This window comes from Capsicum annuum, chromosome 6, assembly GCF_002878395.1.
Source record: "Capsicum annuum cultivar UCD-10X-F1 chromosome 6, UCD10Xv1.1, whole genome shotgun sequence".
Taxonomy (NCBI): Eukaryota; Viridiplantae; Streptophyta; class Magnoliopsida; order Solanales; family Solanaceae; genus Capsicum; species Capsicum annuum.
In genome coordinates, this window is record NC_061116.1 from 128,673,077 (window position 1) to 128,689,866 (window position 16,790).

The 16,790-nt window shown below is 35.6% G+C and overlaps 1 protein-coding gene across 15 annotated transcripts in view; it reads right to left on the reverse strand.

Annotated features, from left to right (window-relative positions):
- Window positions 1-16,275, reverse strand: part of LOC107873286 — a 42,918-nt gene extending 26,643 nt beyond the window's left edge. For 2 of the 15 annotated variants that reach the window (XR_007057170.1, XR_007057168.1), the window contains exons 1-2: window positions 9,302-16,247; window positions 8,678-8,778 (exon numbers count right to left, since the gene is read on the reverse strand). Coding sequence is in view for 2 of the 15 variants with exons in the window: in XM_047414879.1 (XP_047270835.1) it covers window positions 8,678-8,707 (30 nt within the window). In the remaining 13 variants the exon portion in view is untranslated. Of the gene's footprint in view, window positions 1-5,994; window positions 8,779-9,301 lie in introns of those variants that run through there. The other 13 variants (XR_007057165.1, XR_007057164.1, XR_007057163.1 and 10 more) reach the window with 13 other exon arrangements.
- Window positions 16,276-16,790: the final 515 nt, after the last annotated feature.

The following is a 16,790-nucleotide window of genomic DNA, read 5'->3' on the forward strand; positions in this document are numbered from 1 at the left end:
AAGAAATAGGAATCCGATATGTCTACTTACTTGGGACAAGTGGAAGCAGTCATGAAAGAATTTGGTACATTGATGCCCACCATTGCAGATGTAGAAAAACAACATGAGCACAAACATATATTGTTTTTAGTTCTTACACTTGTTGGACTTTCTACTGACCATGATGATGTACGTGATCAGATTTTAGCTAGTCCTACGGTTCCTACAATTAGTGAGTTATCCTCTCGTCTACTTCATCTTGCCGTATTTCCTAGTCATGAAGTAGTTTCATCACCAACTATTGACACTTTTATTCTTGCATCTCAAACTATAGAAAAACGAACATAGCAGCATATCGAAAAGCAGAGAGGAGGAGGTTATTTTGGAAAATCTCGATCACAGTGTAGTTATTATCATAAAGTTAGACACACTCGGGATATATATCATAGTTTGCATGGTCCACCACCTAGTTATAATCTTTTTGCTGTAAAGGAATATAATGAGTTCTTTCAGAATTTATCAAGTAAGCAGACATGTCCACAACCTAATCGACCATCTAATAATGCTCATATTGCCCAAACAGAATATGATGAGTTCCTCCGGTATAGAGCAAGTAAGCAGACATCTCCACAAGTAGCCTCAGTTGCCTAGCCTGATGTTTTTGTTGCTGGTAATCATTTTTCTTGTGTTTAACGGTCTAGTACTCTTGGATCATGGGTTGTAGACTCAGGTGCTTATGATTATATTTCTAGTAACGAATCTGTTTTGTTTGATATTATTTATTAACAATCTCTTCCTGCTATTACATTAGCCAATGGGATTCGAACAAAACCAAAAGGAATTGGACAAGCCAAACCCCTATCTTTTATCACTCAAGAATCTATTCTTTATGTCTTTGGTTGTCCTTTTAATCTTGCATCTATTAGTCGTTTGACACGTGCCCTTAATTATAGCATAACTTTTCTTGATGACTCTTTTCTAATACAGGACCACAATACGGGATAGACGATTGGCGTAGGAGATGAATCATAAGGACTTTACCATCTCACCTCTTTAAATTCCTTCACAACATGCTCCGTTACAAACCCTCCAGACCTAATTCACAAATGTTTGGGATATCCGAGTCTATCCAAGCTACAAAAGATGGTGCCTAGTTTGCCTAGTTTATCCACATTAGATTATGAGTCATGTCAACTTAGGAAACACGCCCGTGCTACTTTCCCACATAGTGTTGAGAGTCGTTCAAAGTCTATTTTCTCCTTAGTACATTCTGATGTTTGGAATCCTAGTAGAGTCAGTTCACCTTTAGGTTTTTGTTATTTTGTTAGTTTCATCGATAAGTTTTCAAGACGTACTTAGGTTTTCTTTTCTATATTCCAAAGTTTTTGTGCAAGAAAATACAAACTCAATTTGGTATTTTTATTCGTATTTTTTCGTAGTGATAATGCCTTAGAATACTTATCCTCTCAGTTTCAAGAGTTTATGACTCATCAAGGAATTTTTCACCAGACATCTTTTCCATACACCCCTCAATAAAATGGTGTAGCATAAACAAAAAATAGGCATTTACTTGAGACTGAATCCCATGTTCCACTGTAATTTTGGGGTGATGCAGTCCTACGTCTTGTTATCTAATTAATAGAATGCCATCATCTTCCCTTTAGAGTAAGGATCCCTATTCTATATTGTTTCCACTATCACATCTCTACTCTATCCCCCCTCGTGTCTTTGGAAGCACATGTTTAATTCATAACATAGCCTTTGGAAAAGATAAATTAGCCCACCGTGCTCTCAAGTGTGTCTTCCTTGGTTACTCTTGAGTTCAAAAAGGGTATCACTATTATTCACCAGATCTTTATCGCTACTTTATGTCTATCGATATCACTTTTTTTAATCTCGATCTTACTATATATCTTTTGATCATCCTGATATCTCTGAGATTTTATCTATATCTCCAGTCTTACCCACACCATCCTTGGTCTTACCCATATCTCCAGACTTACTCGAAATAACCTTTAAGAAGTTAATGGTTACTTCTGTGTCTCCTGCTATAGTGCCACCACTTCTGACTTATCATCATCATCAGCATCCACAATTAGTCCCAGATGAGTCATGTTATGCGCCAAATGCTGCTTCTATTGTGGACTTATCTTTTTCTAGCAAATCAGTTGCACTTTAAAAAGGTATGTGTTTCACTCGTAATGCTAACCCATACTATACTTTCTTGAGTTATCATCTCCCCATTATGATTTTGTATCGTCTTTATCTTCTATTTCTATACCTAAGACTATAGGTGAAGCACTCTCTTATTCAGGATGAAAGCAGGCTATAATAGATGATGTCTGCTTTACATGCAAGTGGTACTTCGGAGCTTATTCCCCTTCCTGCAGGTAAATCTACTATTGATTGTTATTGGGTTTATGCAGTCAAAGTTGGTCTAGATGGTCAGGTTGATCGGCTTAAGGTTGGCCTTGTTGCCAAAGGATACACATAAATATTTGGGCTTGATTATAGTGACACTTTTTCTCCCATGGCTAAACTTCCATTTGTCCTTCTTTTCCTATCCATTATTTTTGTTCGTCATTGGCCTCTATATTAGTTAGATATTAAAAATGCTTTTCTGCATGGTGATCTTAAGGAAAAAGTCTATATAGAGCAACCACCTGGTTGTGTTTCTCAGGAGGAGTCTAGTAGCCTTGTATGTCGATTGCGCTAGTCACTTTATGGTCTGAAATAGTCTTCTCGAGCTTGGTTTGGAAAATTCAGCACAGTAATTTAGCAGTTTGGCATGATTCATAGTGGAGCTGATCACTCAGTGTTTTATTGACACTCTCAATCAAATTTGTGTATTTATTTGTTGGTTTATGTTGATGATATTGTTATCACCGTCAATGATGTAGATGGTATCTCTAAATTGAAGTAACATCTCTTTCAGTATTTTCAGACCAAAGACCTCGACAGACTAAAATATTTTCTAGGTATTGAGGTTGCTTAGTCCAAATCTGGCATTGCTATTTCTCAATGCAAGTATGCCTTAGACATTCTTGAGGATACGAGAATGATGGGATGTAGACCCATTGACACCCTTATGGATCCAAATTCCAAACTTTTACCATTACAAGGGGAGCCACTCTGTGATCCTAAAAGGTATAGGTGGTTGGTTGGAAAGTTGAATTATCTCACCGTGACTAGACCTGACATATCTTTTCCTGTGAGTGTTGTAAGTCAATTTATGACTTCCCCCTGTGATAGTTATTGGGATACAGTTGTTCATATACTATGATATATAAAGTCAGCTCCAGGTAAAGGACTACTCTTTGAGGATCGAGATCATGAGCATATCATTAGATACCCAGATGGTGATTGGGAAGGATCACCCTCTGATAAACATTCTACCTTTGGATATTGTGTTTTAGTAGGAGGTAATGTGGTGTCTTGGAAGAGTAAGAAATTGAGTGTGGTTGCTCGATATAGCGTAGAAGCAGAATATCAAGCAATGGTTGAAGCAACTGGTGAGCTAGTTTTGATTAAACAGTTGCTGAGAGAATTAAAATTTTGAGAAAACAATAAAATGAAACTTGTGTGTGATAATCAAGCAGCCCTTCATATCGTATCAAATCTAATGTTTCATAAGAGTACTAAACACATAGAGATTGATTGTCACTTTATCAGAGAAAATATTCTCTCAGGAGATATTGTTATAAAATTTGTTAAGTCAAATAATCAACTTACGGATATTTTCATCAAGTCCCTCACCGTTCCTCGTATTAATTACATTTATAACAAGCTCGGTGCATATGATTTGTATGAACCGGATTGAGGGGAAGTGTTAGAATATGTGTAGAAATAGGAATAGTATATACATAATCCTACTTGGAAAAGGATTGTATATAGTGTCTATAAATAGGGTTTTGATGTAATTATGTCAACACATCATCCAAGTATATTTTTCAATTCTCACATTATGAAACCATGAAAAACCACCACCCAAACAATGTGCAAATTTAAAACTTGGTGCTGGAAGTGGAGGGGATCATGGTGAAGGAATGACGGTGCTCTTTCATTGTGAATGGTACAAACTGTGAATGGTAGAGTAAGGTATGTGTTAGCTAAGAAGTTAAAACTGTTAAAATAAAAATATAAAAAATGGAGGAGTGGAACAAGGACAATAAAGGAAACTAGAAGTAGAGAAAGATAGACATTCTCAACCAGATAATTAATTAGGAAAGTGTCCAGGAACATAAGAACATAGGGTCCTTACTGATGATGAATTGATCCAAAAGGAAAACTTGGCTATGGAATTTAAGGTAGAAAAAAATGAAGAGGGTGTATGGAAACAAAGATATAGAGAAGCACTGTCTAAAACATGGAAATAAAAGTACAAAAATTTGTCATAGAATTGCCACATCCATAAGAGATTTAACTCCATTGAATAGTTATATGTTGATGAGATTAATGTAAAAGACCCTGACATAATCAAAGAGCTAAATGATGTTTCAATGATTATTGTGGAAGAATAGATATGGATGCAAAGAACTTTGAGGAGGAAGAAATTCTGGATTCTATTATAATGAATGTTATGGACAAGACACCTGGACCTAAGTATTAGAATGAATCTTAAGAAAAGGCACCTGGACCTGATGGATTCTAATGGCATTTTTTTAGATTTTTAGGGAAATTGTGAAGGGTGATATAATAAATACATTTCAATATTTCCATTCCAATAATGCATTTGAGAGAAGATTCAATTCAACTTTCATTTTGATCCTAAAAAAGTAGGACCTTCATACTTGAAAGATTTTAGACTAATTAGATTGGTAGTAATCTACAAAATCATTGCTAAACTATTTCTGAAAAGACTGAAGGTGGTGAACAGTTCGGTCTATAAAAAATAGATGACTTTTATAAAAAGGCGAGAAATCATGGATGCTGCTTTGATAGCTTGCGAATGCAATAAATTCAAGGATGAAAGGTGGAGTATTGACTTATAAAAATCCTCCACCAACTAGGGACCATGTCCCTTGTGAATAGTTGAAAAAAAATAAAACAGAGTAAACATAAAGTGCAAAACAAAATAACTCTCGAGATTTTATGTGGAAACCTCCTTGCTTAAGTGAGGAAAAACCATGACCTGTGCTCTAAGGATTTTGCCAACTCTACCAAAATCAAGCCACCAAACGAGTACAGACTCAAGCAATCTCAAGGATTTAACTCTAAATCATATCTCTTGTAAAATACCTCTATTACAAATGAGTATGGCAACTCTAGCATACCACTACCAATCAACTACCTCTAGTTGATGTAACTAGGTAACTCTACCTAAGCTAAGAGCATATTGTATGAAATTTGCTATAATACACTAAAGGAGTAGACTATACTAAAGAAAAGGACTCGAGACTCAAGAAAATAAAGATTAAAACTATTGATTGGCCAGGTCCATTGAGAAGAGTGATTTCTATTTCATGAGAGTAAAACTTTTGCCTTTCTGAATAATTCCTTTTGTAGTACAAGAAATAGGTTTGCTCATTGTCATATCTTTGTTTATTTAGTGATGGACAAAACATATGTTTCCTTCTACTTGAACAGGTGTCCTAACGTCATACGCAACACTACTATCCTGCCATCATACTAGCAGACAAAATAGTACAGTGCATAGCAATGCATAACAGTTTAGGTTTACATTCGTAGATTTAGCATATGACAGACCTGGTCCCTAGATGTCATAGATTGTAGTCATCATCAAAACAAAGCACAACATTTCCCCCTTTTTAACGATGACAAACAATTTATCAAAAGCTTCTCCCATCGACCCGTTCCCCCATCAACAAGCTCTCTTATCTTCTTCCTATATTAGGAACTAGGTCTTTGGAACCGGATCTACCGTAGTCTACCCAGTGATATTATCTTTCCCTTTTTTTATATATTAAAAAAAAAAAGAACAGTAACCAATCAATAAGTCAACTATGGCCTCTTTGGTAATACAAACATGAATAAGCAATACCAAGGGAGGGATGATAGACAAAAGAAGAGTTCCATTAATATTAAAGCAGGAAAAGTAGCATACATAACCATCTTTAAAAACTACATAAAGCACTGATCAAAAATAGCCACATGAACAAGAAGGAAAACTGACATTATTAAGACTTAAGAACATTACAATATGAGGGGCTTATTATGGAGGGGGCTTAGGGGAAAGGGATCGAAGGACCATTTCCATGCGCACACTCTTAGTTGTGTGTGCATTTAAAAGTTCCTAGTCGGGCCCTTTACTTCAACATTTAAACATAAGTTCGTGATTCCATCTTAGAGATTATCCATGGTACCTGGTCCCTTGATTCCAACTTTCTGTAACATTGCGTTGCATTTAACTGGGAGATTTCAGCATCACGCTTGGCCAACGCAAACATCATGTCTTCCAATTGAGCCACCAATTTTACTTTATCCTCAATCAACTTAGAAACTTGGGATTTAGGATTGGTTCTAACCTTACCTTCAACACTCATTTTCAGTTAAGGTTGTCATGGAAAATGTTTGCTTCACAATCCCCATCACCCCATTTGGGCACTGGATCTTAAAATTCTCCAACGCGTAGTTAAGAAGAAATTCATATGCCATCCCATGTTTGCCATCCTTAATATGCATCACTGTATGTATATGCTTAATCATCACTTTTGGGAGATTCATAATTCCAAATTTGCTCAGAGTTTCCATTAGGAATAGGTCTGTTGCAGAGGACATAGTCCTCTTCTCAAATTTGGGTATCAGAACCTTGTACACAAACTCAAACAATATTTGGAGCTCTTTTTTAAGATATTTTTTCAATACCCCAGCCTTGGATTTTCCAGTTAACTTGCACACTTTCTTGACGAATTCAAAAGAGGGCTCCTTGTTTTGATAGATTTGATTCCTTCTACCGGACATCCAAAATTTCACCACGAATATTCTTATCAAGGTGTATTTCAACACTTGAACAACAGCTGACACACGCTGACCATCCTCTGAAAATTTTGAAGTGTGGAAGTCTCTTGCTTCTCTCTAATAAACTGTAGGAACTGGCACAGTGAACAAAAGAAGTTATTGTTGCATTTAATATACTCCACAAGCTCAACCATTCCAGGTTTATCAATAATGTTGGGATCAAATAACCTTTTTTTCATCACTTTCTGTGTTTTTAGAATCTCAATCCTCTCCTCCCTAGACATCATCTTCACTTTCTTTTCAACCTTTATCCTTTTTGAGGAGCTACCCGGTCCTCATACAAATTAACTTTCTTGTGCAGGATTAGGTCTCTCAAGAGCCTTCTTTTTACTGAAATATGTTTCTTAAGAGCAGAGGCTTTGGGTTTTATCTCGAAGGACCTAGTCTGTCTGGAGCATCGACTTCTTTCCTATTTTAGTTATTGTAGCAACAACATCTAAGTCAATATCATTTTCTTCCTCATGTTCTTCCACATCAACCACTTCCATAGTCAGATTTTCTTTACTCTCAACTACTGTGGCTTTCTTATCTTTCTTCTTCTGGTTGTAACAGACTTACTTACCTTCATGGCATCACCTTACAACTTCTTCCAGTACTCCAATTCTATAAATCTTCACCATCTTTCCAATATCATCAAACTTCTCTTTTCCTTTGGACCCATATTGTATTTTTATTTCAAATCACCACTATCATCCTCCTCAATTTTATCTTGCACTGGAGGCAATAAAGTCTCTTTCTGAGTTTGAGCGGTGACAAAATACGTTGTTTGGACTCTTCAAAAATGTCAATGAATTCATGTTAGATTCAACAAAAATAGTGTATCTTTGAAGAATTCGACACGGGTGCGACCTTGAAAATGAAGAATTCATGCACTTATGTGACAGGGTTCCATCATAGGTTGAAAGAGGTAAGCAGATAGAAGACTCATATGAGGAGGGTTCTTCAACATTTCTTTGGAGTTCCCTTTGGTATCTAACCAATAATGTCAAACTCTTTGCCGCCCAATCCTCTCCTTCCATAACACTACCTGAGGGCTTGAATTTCTCAATTGGGAGATCCCTCTCAAATAGTAGTTCATCAATGAGTTTTGACTCAGAGAGTGTAGGGAACCGGGTCTTCGAGAAGGTTCATTAGTTTTCTCTTTGATTAGTGTCTTAGTAAGAGAGAGAAAAAATTTAGACTTGATTGGTAACCCAAAATTCATACTAGAAGGATCTCTAACTGCGAAAAAAGTAGTTTCAGGATATATTTCAGAACTTATAGGAAATGCTTCAATGGGGGTTTCTTTTTCTGCCATGGGTATAGGTTTTTCTTTAAAGAAGGGGTTTTCTTCAAGCGAAGCAGGTTCAAGCGGTGTAGGTACTGGAGAGTATTGAAATTCATCACGTTGAAAAGTGTTGGAAGAGGAAGTAATTTAAGATATTTTTGTGTTTGAGGGAGAAAAAATTACGTCGATTTTTGGTGTCCTGAGGAGAGTTTCTAGGAGAGAGAATAGAAGAGAATGTAAGAATGGAATTGAAAAGGGTTTCAATTCATGTTTTAAAGGGAGTGAAAGGGGGTAACGTTTGAACTTAAAGCTTAGCGACGTGCCTGGTCACTATTAGACACATAGTTTCAATTTTAAATGATTTGACAATTGTATAGAGAGTCGGGAAAAGACACATGACAATTGTGAACAATAACTTTGGACAGATTAAAAAAAGGCACATATGATGCTAACCTTTGAATAGGGACCTGGTCCCTCCCTCATTTGAAAGGAATTTCTTCTTAATGTCTATTTCATCACTTCTCCTTATCAGATTACTCACCATGCATGTATACCTATAGAAGGTGTGGTACTGAGTTAGAAAAATTAAACAAATTAATTCAAGGATACATGTTCCCTAATCATACCCAATATCAGAAGAGACAAAATTAACTAAAGAAACTTAGTTCATCTTAATTAGCCTTAATTTCAACCTGTTTTTCTCAAACTGCTTCCTATGTAAAGCTTTAGTGAAAATATCAACAACTTGGTCTTTAGTTTTGCAGAACTTCGTGCAAATAACCCCTTTATCAACATTGTCCGAAGAAATAATGTTTTATGTCAATGTGTTTAGTCCTCTTGTGTTGTGTAGGATTATTTGTCATATTAAGAGACTAGTATTGTCACACAATAGTGGAATAGTGTCGGTCACAATCCCAAATTTTTTCAACTACTGTTTGATTTAAAGTAATTGAGCATAACATAATGCAACTGCTACATATTCAGCTTCAGCTGTAGAGAGGCTACTAGTTCTTCTTTTTAGATCTCCATGAGATTAGGAAATATCAAAAAAAATGTACTTTTTTAGAGGTACTTTACCTATCAACAAGGTACCCTTCATAGTCAACATCAACATACCCAGTTAGATGAAAGTTGTCACCAGAAGCATGGAACAGGACTAGGTCCCCTATTCCTTTAAAATATCTGAGAATCTGCTTAGCAGCTTTCAAGTGAGACTCTTTTGGATGGCTTGGAACCTGGCACACATCCCTACAGTGAATACTATGTTAGGTCTACTACCAGTCAAATATAGTAGGGATCCAATGATTCCTCTATACATAGTTTTATTTACTGAGGGACCAAGTTCGTCAACATCTATTTTTGACCTTATCCCTATAGGAGTATCAATAGGCTTGACATCATTCATGTGGAATTTCTTTAGCAACACCTTAATATATTTCTCTTGATGGATCATGGTATAATGTGGTGTTTTCTTGATTTGTAGCCAAGGAAGATTCTTAGTTCACCTATCATGCTCAATTTAAATTTACTTTCCATGAATTTTACTAATTCTTCACATAGTAAGTCTAAAGTTGCACTAAAAATGATATCATCAATATTAACTTGCACAATCAGTAGGCTTCTTCCTCTAGATTTTAGAAATAGAGTAGGGTTAATTTTTACTATTTTGGAGCCATTCTTAAGAAGAAATTTTGACAGTCTTTCATACCATGCTGTAGCGGCCTATTTCAGTCCATAAAGAGTTTTATCCAACTTCAGGACATGATTTGGTGGTTGATCAATGTCTTTAAATCCGGGTAGTTGTTTAATGTATACTTTTTCCTTCAAATAGCCATTTAGAAATGCATTCTTCACATTCATTTAGAACACTTCAACAAAGACAATATGAGAATTCTTATTGCCTCCATCCTTACAACAGGTGCAAAGGTCTCATCATAGTCAATCTCTTCTTCCTGATAGTATTATTGTACCACAAGTCTTTCCTTGTTTTTTATGTTAGTGTCATACTCATCGTGATTGTTTTTGTGCACCTATTTTGTCCTCCGTCAGCAGGGATGGGGACTAGGTGTCATACTTTGCTTCTTTTAAAGTCATGAAGTTCTAAGCTTGTGCCTCATGACTTCTAAGCTTGTGCCTTAGTCTAAAGAAGAAGTCAAATTCTCAAGTGGATGAGATGACTTATGCTTCTAGTTAGATCTTCTTATGATTAAGGCTTACCAGCACAAGGTCTCTCAAAGGCTTGGTCTTGACATACTTATTGTGATCCAACTATTCAGATGACTGCAGGTTGCGGTTAAGAACCTGGTTCTCTTCTCCTCCTTCTTCACCATCACTTTATCTTCAGCATCTTATACTTTAGTGTTTTCTTCAATTAGACTATTTATTTTGATGGGGATAAGTTCCTCCATATCTATATCATCAATATTTCCATGTTTGTTTATGTTTCTTGACTCATTAAAAATGATATGAACACTTTCTTCAACACGGTATTGTTTTGTTGTAGATCCTGTAGGCTTTGCTGGTTGGTAAATAGCTCACAAATACTCTTTCATCACTTTTGAATTCAAATTTCCCAGTTCATTCTTAGCATTATTTAACACAAAACACTTGCATCCAAAAGGCCTGAAGTAGCTAAGTTTGGGCCTTTTGTTAAACAACAATTCATAGGGTGTCTTGTTTAGGATGGACCTGATGAGACATCCCAGAAGTTTTTAGGAAGACTACCATCAATTAGCATGGTTCAAGCAATATCAATCAGGATTCTGTTCTTCCTTTCAACCACCCTATTTTGTTGAGGGTTTCTTGGATCTAAAAAATTCTGACTGATTTTATTTTCAGCACAAAATTCCTCAACTCTTGGATTTTCAAACTCCGTCCCATTATCAGACCTGATCTTTGCTATTTTGATGTTACTAGAGATGAAAAAGGTGAAGACAAGAAAGTTGAAGCTATTAATAGACATAGAGTTCATTCACAAAAAGAAATAAAGAGTAGCATCAAAAAGGGAAAAAGCAACCCACTGAACAATTACCTAAAAGAATGGTACCAAAGAGAAATGTTGGGACAAATAAAGTTAGTCAATGATGATGAAATCAATTTTTTGGAACTTTACGCCTGTTAATACTCAACATGCATTTACTAGACTCCAAATACTTAATAGTCATCATAAATTTTTCCTAATAGTTCTTATGGAGCCTTTCCAACAAGCTGGCCAGATTCAGAGATTTATGAGAAAGTTAAATATGCAGAGTGTTGCAATAAATATTTCAGGAAAAGTTTGGTTCTTTTTGAGAGATAATGTTGATATGAAAATAATCAGCGACTCTGATCAGCAAATTTCTATTAAAATAATGATACCACAGGATCTAAAGCACATGCTAATTTCTATGGTATATGCTAAGTGTAAAGAAGACAAAAGAATTCCACTATGGAATACCATATACAATCTGGCTAATATTAATCTTCCATGGTTAGTAGGAGGGTAGTTTTAATTATTTGTTGAATGAAGAATAAAAAATAGGTCGCCTTCCAGTCACACTACAAGAGATGGAGGGTTTTTACCTTTGTGTGAATTCATGTGAGCTTGATGAAATATCATTCAAAGGGACACCATATACATAGTGGAGTGGTAGATCAAAAAGTGATTGTTTATTTGAAAGATTAGACAGAATTTTCTCTAATGTAGCTTGTAGAATTAGTTTACTAGATTGGAGGTGGAATACTTGCCTAGAACTGGGTCAGATCATGCTCCTCTGTTTCTTACAATGTATACAATATCACACCAAGCTGTTAAAACTTTTAAGTTCCTTGACTTTTGGGTAGAAGGCTCCTCTTTCAAAGATGTGGTAAGGCAACATTGAAGGTCAGAGGAACTAGGTAACAGTTTTTGGGTGTTCCATCATAAGATGAAAAATGTGGAAAAAGTTGAGTAAATGAAGTTGAGATAGGTATGGTGATATTTTTCAGTAGCATGCCATTATACGATAAATAATGCAAATTAAAGAGAAGTTATTTGAACAACACCCTTCTTAAGAGAATAAAAGTGTATTACAGTAGGCTCAAGTGAAAAGGTACCTTCCTTCACCTGGAGGAGCACTTTAGGAGACAAAAAACAGGGATAACTTGATTTGAGATGGTGACAGAAACATAGGATTCTTTCATAGTCTTGTAAAGGGGAGAAGAAAAAAGATAACAACTTAGTAGGATATAGAATAATGATGGTGTTTGGCTGAAAGATAGCAGATTGATCGGTGAGAAAGCCGTCAGATATTTCCAGGATCAGTTTACACAAAAGAAAGAAGGTATAAACTTTAAACTGTTGAATCATATTCTAGCAATGGTGAGTAAAGAAGATAATAAGAGATTGGTGGCAGAGCCTACTTTAGAAAAAATGAGACTTGTAGTATTTTCTCTAAATAGCAGCTCTTGTGGTTTTGATGGTTTCTGTAGGTTGTTGTATCAGCATGTTAGGATATTTTGGGAGAAGATGTTCTTCAATTAGTAAGAAGTTTTTTTGAAGGTAATATTTTTCCTAAAAGTCTCGCACTAATCTAGTTTAATTCCTAAAAAGGAGATGAGAGACACTTTCCCAGATCTTTAGACCTATCAGCCTGAGCAATTTCATTAACAAGGTAATTTCAAGGGTTATTCATGATAGACTGAGATTAGTCAGTCAGGATTTGTTAGAGGAAGGAGGATTATTGAGAAATTTTGGTTGACATAGGAAATTATATCACACATAGGTTAAGAGGAAAACCTGCTAATGTGGTATTGAAATTGGCTATGTCTAAGGCTTATGCTAGGGTTTCTTGGTTGTACTTGTTTACGATGATAAGCAGAAATATTCATAGATATAATTTAGAGGTTGGTGGCGAACAACTGGTATTCAATCATCATTAATGGGCAGTCACAAGGTTTTTTTCATTCAACAAGAAGGTTAAAACAAGATGATCCCCTATCACCTACCTTATTTATTCTAACCACTGAAGTATTGTCAAGGTCTCTTAATGCTTTGTTTGAAGATGGAATGTATAAAGGTTATGGGTTGCCTAAATATAGTAGGAACCTAGATCATCTTGTATATACAGATGATACAATAATCCTTACTTCTATACATAAAACTTTGTTGCATTTGGTTATGAATGATTTAATGGGATATCATGACATTTCTGGGTAGCTAATTAATGAGAGTAAAAGTTTTTTTCACATGTATAAGAAAGTTGCAGTCTCTTTGATGAATGAAGTGAAAGGTATAATAGGTTTTAACCAGGGAAACCTTTTCAGTATTTGGTGTGTCCTGTTACCCATGCAAGGAAAAAAGAAGAATACTATAATGTTCTCATCAAGAAGGTGAAAAACAGGCTGCAAAAATAGAAAAGAAAATAAATTTCTTTTAAGGGAAAAGTTGTTTTAATTACCAGTGTACTACAAAGTATGTCTTTGTATTTATTATCACCTGTGGTACCTCCAAAATGCATTATATATGAACTGCATAAGATTTTCAATAGGTTTCTATGGAGTATTAAGGGGAAGGAAAGAGTAAGCACTGGCTATTATGGGAGAAGATATATTTCCCAAAAGAAGAGAGAGGTGTGGGATTCAAGGACCTCTTTGTCATATCTAATGCTATGTTTGCAAAGTTATGGTGGATCCTTAGAACTACTAGGTATTTGTGGAGTAACTATATATGGAATAAGTACGGTAAGAAACTTATTTCAACAGTAGTTCAATGGAAGAATGGTCCTAAAAGTGTGGAAGAAAATTCTAGAGACAAAGGATAACATAGACCAAGAAATCTAGTGGGAGCCAAATGTAGGCTCTTCTAATATTTGGTTTGAAAATATGTCTAAGTTGGGAGCTCTGTATTATGTGGTAGACCCTGATTCCCTATCAATGAAGAAGAAGGTGACATTGACAAGCTGATTACATGTGGTAAATGGGATAATTAGAAAATATAGTCAATGCAGTCAGTGCTTCCTAGTGACATCATTCAACACCATGTACATAATATCGCTATCAGTCAGAATGCATCACCGTGGGACCTTCATTGGGGGATGCCAACATCAAATGGGAAGTTCACAGTGTCTAGTGCTTATCATTTAGTTAGACACAGGAAAAAGTTGAGGTTCAGTGGAAGTGTGTGTATATATATATGGTGTAAAGGGGTACCTTTGAAGATTAATTTCTTTTTATGGAGGTTGTGGAAGTTTAAGATTACTGTAGAAGATATACTGTAAAGATGTGGTGTTAATTTAGTTTCTAGATGCAGATGTTGTGCCACTCCACATTTGGAAACAGTACATCATTTCTTTATTTCTATCAACTTTGCTTCTAGGTCTGGAATTACTATGCTCTGAGTGTAGGAGTTGAAGGACCTTTTATACAATGTCACTGGACATTCTTAAAATGGTGGAACACTAAATTTGCTATAGGATTAAACCTGTTGCTCAGGCAATTCCAAGTTTAATATGTTGGCAGTTATGGAACAGGAGAAACATAATAAATCATTGAGGTTCCATGTCAATGTATAGGGTTATTTATGAGATTGGTGACAATTTACATTTTTTTACCCTAGTTAGGTATCCATGGCTAAAGGAAATACCTAATAAATAGCCTTTGTTGGTTGAATATTTGCAGAAGTACAGGCAAAGAGTACAAACAGTTACATAGAAAAAACCCTGATCAAGGATGGTATAAGTGCAATTCTAATGGCACCTCAAAAGGAAATCTAGGTTCAAGTTGCATTCTATATTGGAAATGATGAGGGTGATTTGGTTTATGCATCATGCAGGAAACTACAGGAAAATACTAGTATTTATGTAGAAGCACTAGCGATGAAAGAAGAGTGCAACTACTATGTTTTGTTGAGCACCATATGGTGCCTCTAGAACTTGAGACTGACTCATTTTCATTAGTCAAAATGATGAAAGGGGAATGGGAGATCCCTTGGAACATAAGAGGAATTATAAGAAGAATACAAAAAATAATGGAGTTGGAATTGATCAAAGTACAACACACCTACAGAGAAGGAAATTCACTAGCAGAATTTTTAGCTAGTTGGTGTTTTAGCTGTGCAAGTACAATAAGTTTTAATACATTCATGGAGTTATCAATGAGGGCCAAAGCAATCACACTACAAGCCAAGCAACAGATTCCCACATCTTAGAATTAGGAAAATGAATCAGCAAGCATCAGATTAGGTCAGGCATTTTCAAGTATCACTTAAAATTCCCAAGAACAATAAAGTAAAGTAAAGTAAGTAGACAGGGGAGCTCAACTAAACGACAAAGTTCAAACAAAAACTCAGGTTTAACATACACAGGACTATAGTGCAATCGAATATTACTAGGTCTTGAAGTCTTTGCTTAAACTTATGTAATATGGTATTAATCTCTACTGAGGTTCATTCCTTTTCTAGAGAAAATTGGGGATTTATCTAATTTAATTTGACATATCTTTAAGTACTTGGAGTAACACTTCGGTGGAATCGATTACACAACACCTAGTGAGATATTTAGGTGAGATGAAGTGTAACCGATCCAAAGTTTACTTAAGTAACTATGTTCAATTTAGTTAGATAGGCCTAATTCATAAATCAGAAGTTTATGAAGCATACGTCAAAATCGAATAGGAAGGTAAGGATGTCCAGTTCTAAGTTTTCAGAAGTACAACAAGCTCCTACAATTATATTAATCGAAGTGTAGGTTTCTAGCTATAAGAAGATTTGGAAGATGGGAGATAGGATCTACTATGTAACTCACAAGCGGATTTTGACCTTCTTAACATTAGCTACATCAAGCTGATTAGGAAAGGAAAGCTCGATTAAGGAAGATGAAGCAACTCTAGAAGCTTCGTAACTGCTACTTTCCAATTTTGTTTGACCTAGATTTTTTATTTTATTTTCCTTTTGTTATCTTTTTTGTTGCCTTTTATCTAGTGGACCGGGTCACTTTTGGGCCCGACCCATAAAAACTTGGTTTTGGATTTTAATAAAATGGGCTACCAACCCGATATTAATTTTTTTAAAAATAAATTTGCTTAGGAAAGATCACCAGCACTTCAAATGTATCATCCTTAAATTTCAAAAACATGGTCCATGTGAACCTGGAAAAGTCATCCACAATGACAAAGTCATATTTCTTCCCTTCTCTACTTTGAATTTGACATGTCCACATAAGTCTATGTGTAGCAACTCAAGAGGTCTAGTAGTACTTGATTTTGCTTGAAAGAGAACCTGATTTGTTTTCTCTTTGACACAGGCACCATATACCTTAGTGCCTGAGAACTGGAACTTTGGAACACCTTGAACCAGGTCCTCTAAGACTAGCTTGTTTAGTTGATATAAGCTCACATGGCCAAGTCTTCTGTGCCACAGGTCAACATTTTCACTTAAGCACTTATTCAGGTTAGATCACTTCCTAGAACTGAGTCTAAATCAACCACATAGATATTTTTGCACCTTTTAGCCTTGAGTATAACTTCTTCAATTTCCAGACTAGTAACAGTTCACCAGTCGGACAAAATTTTACATTATTCCCCTTGTCACAGTTTTGAGACATAGTAAGCA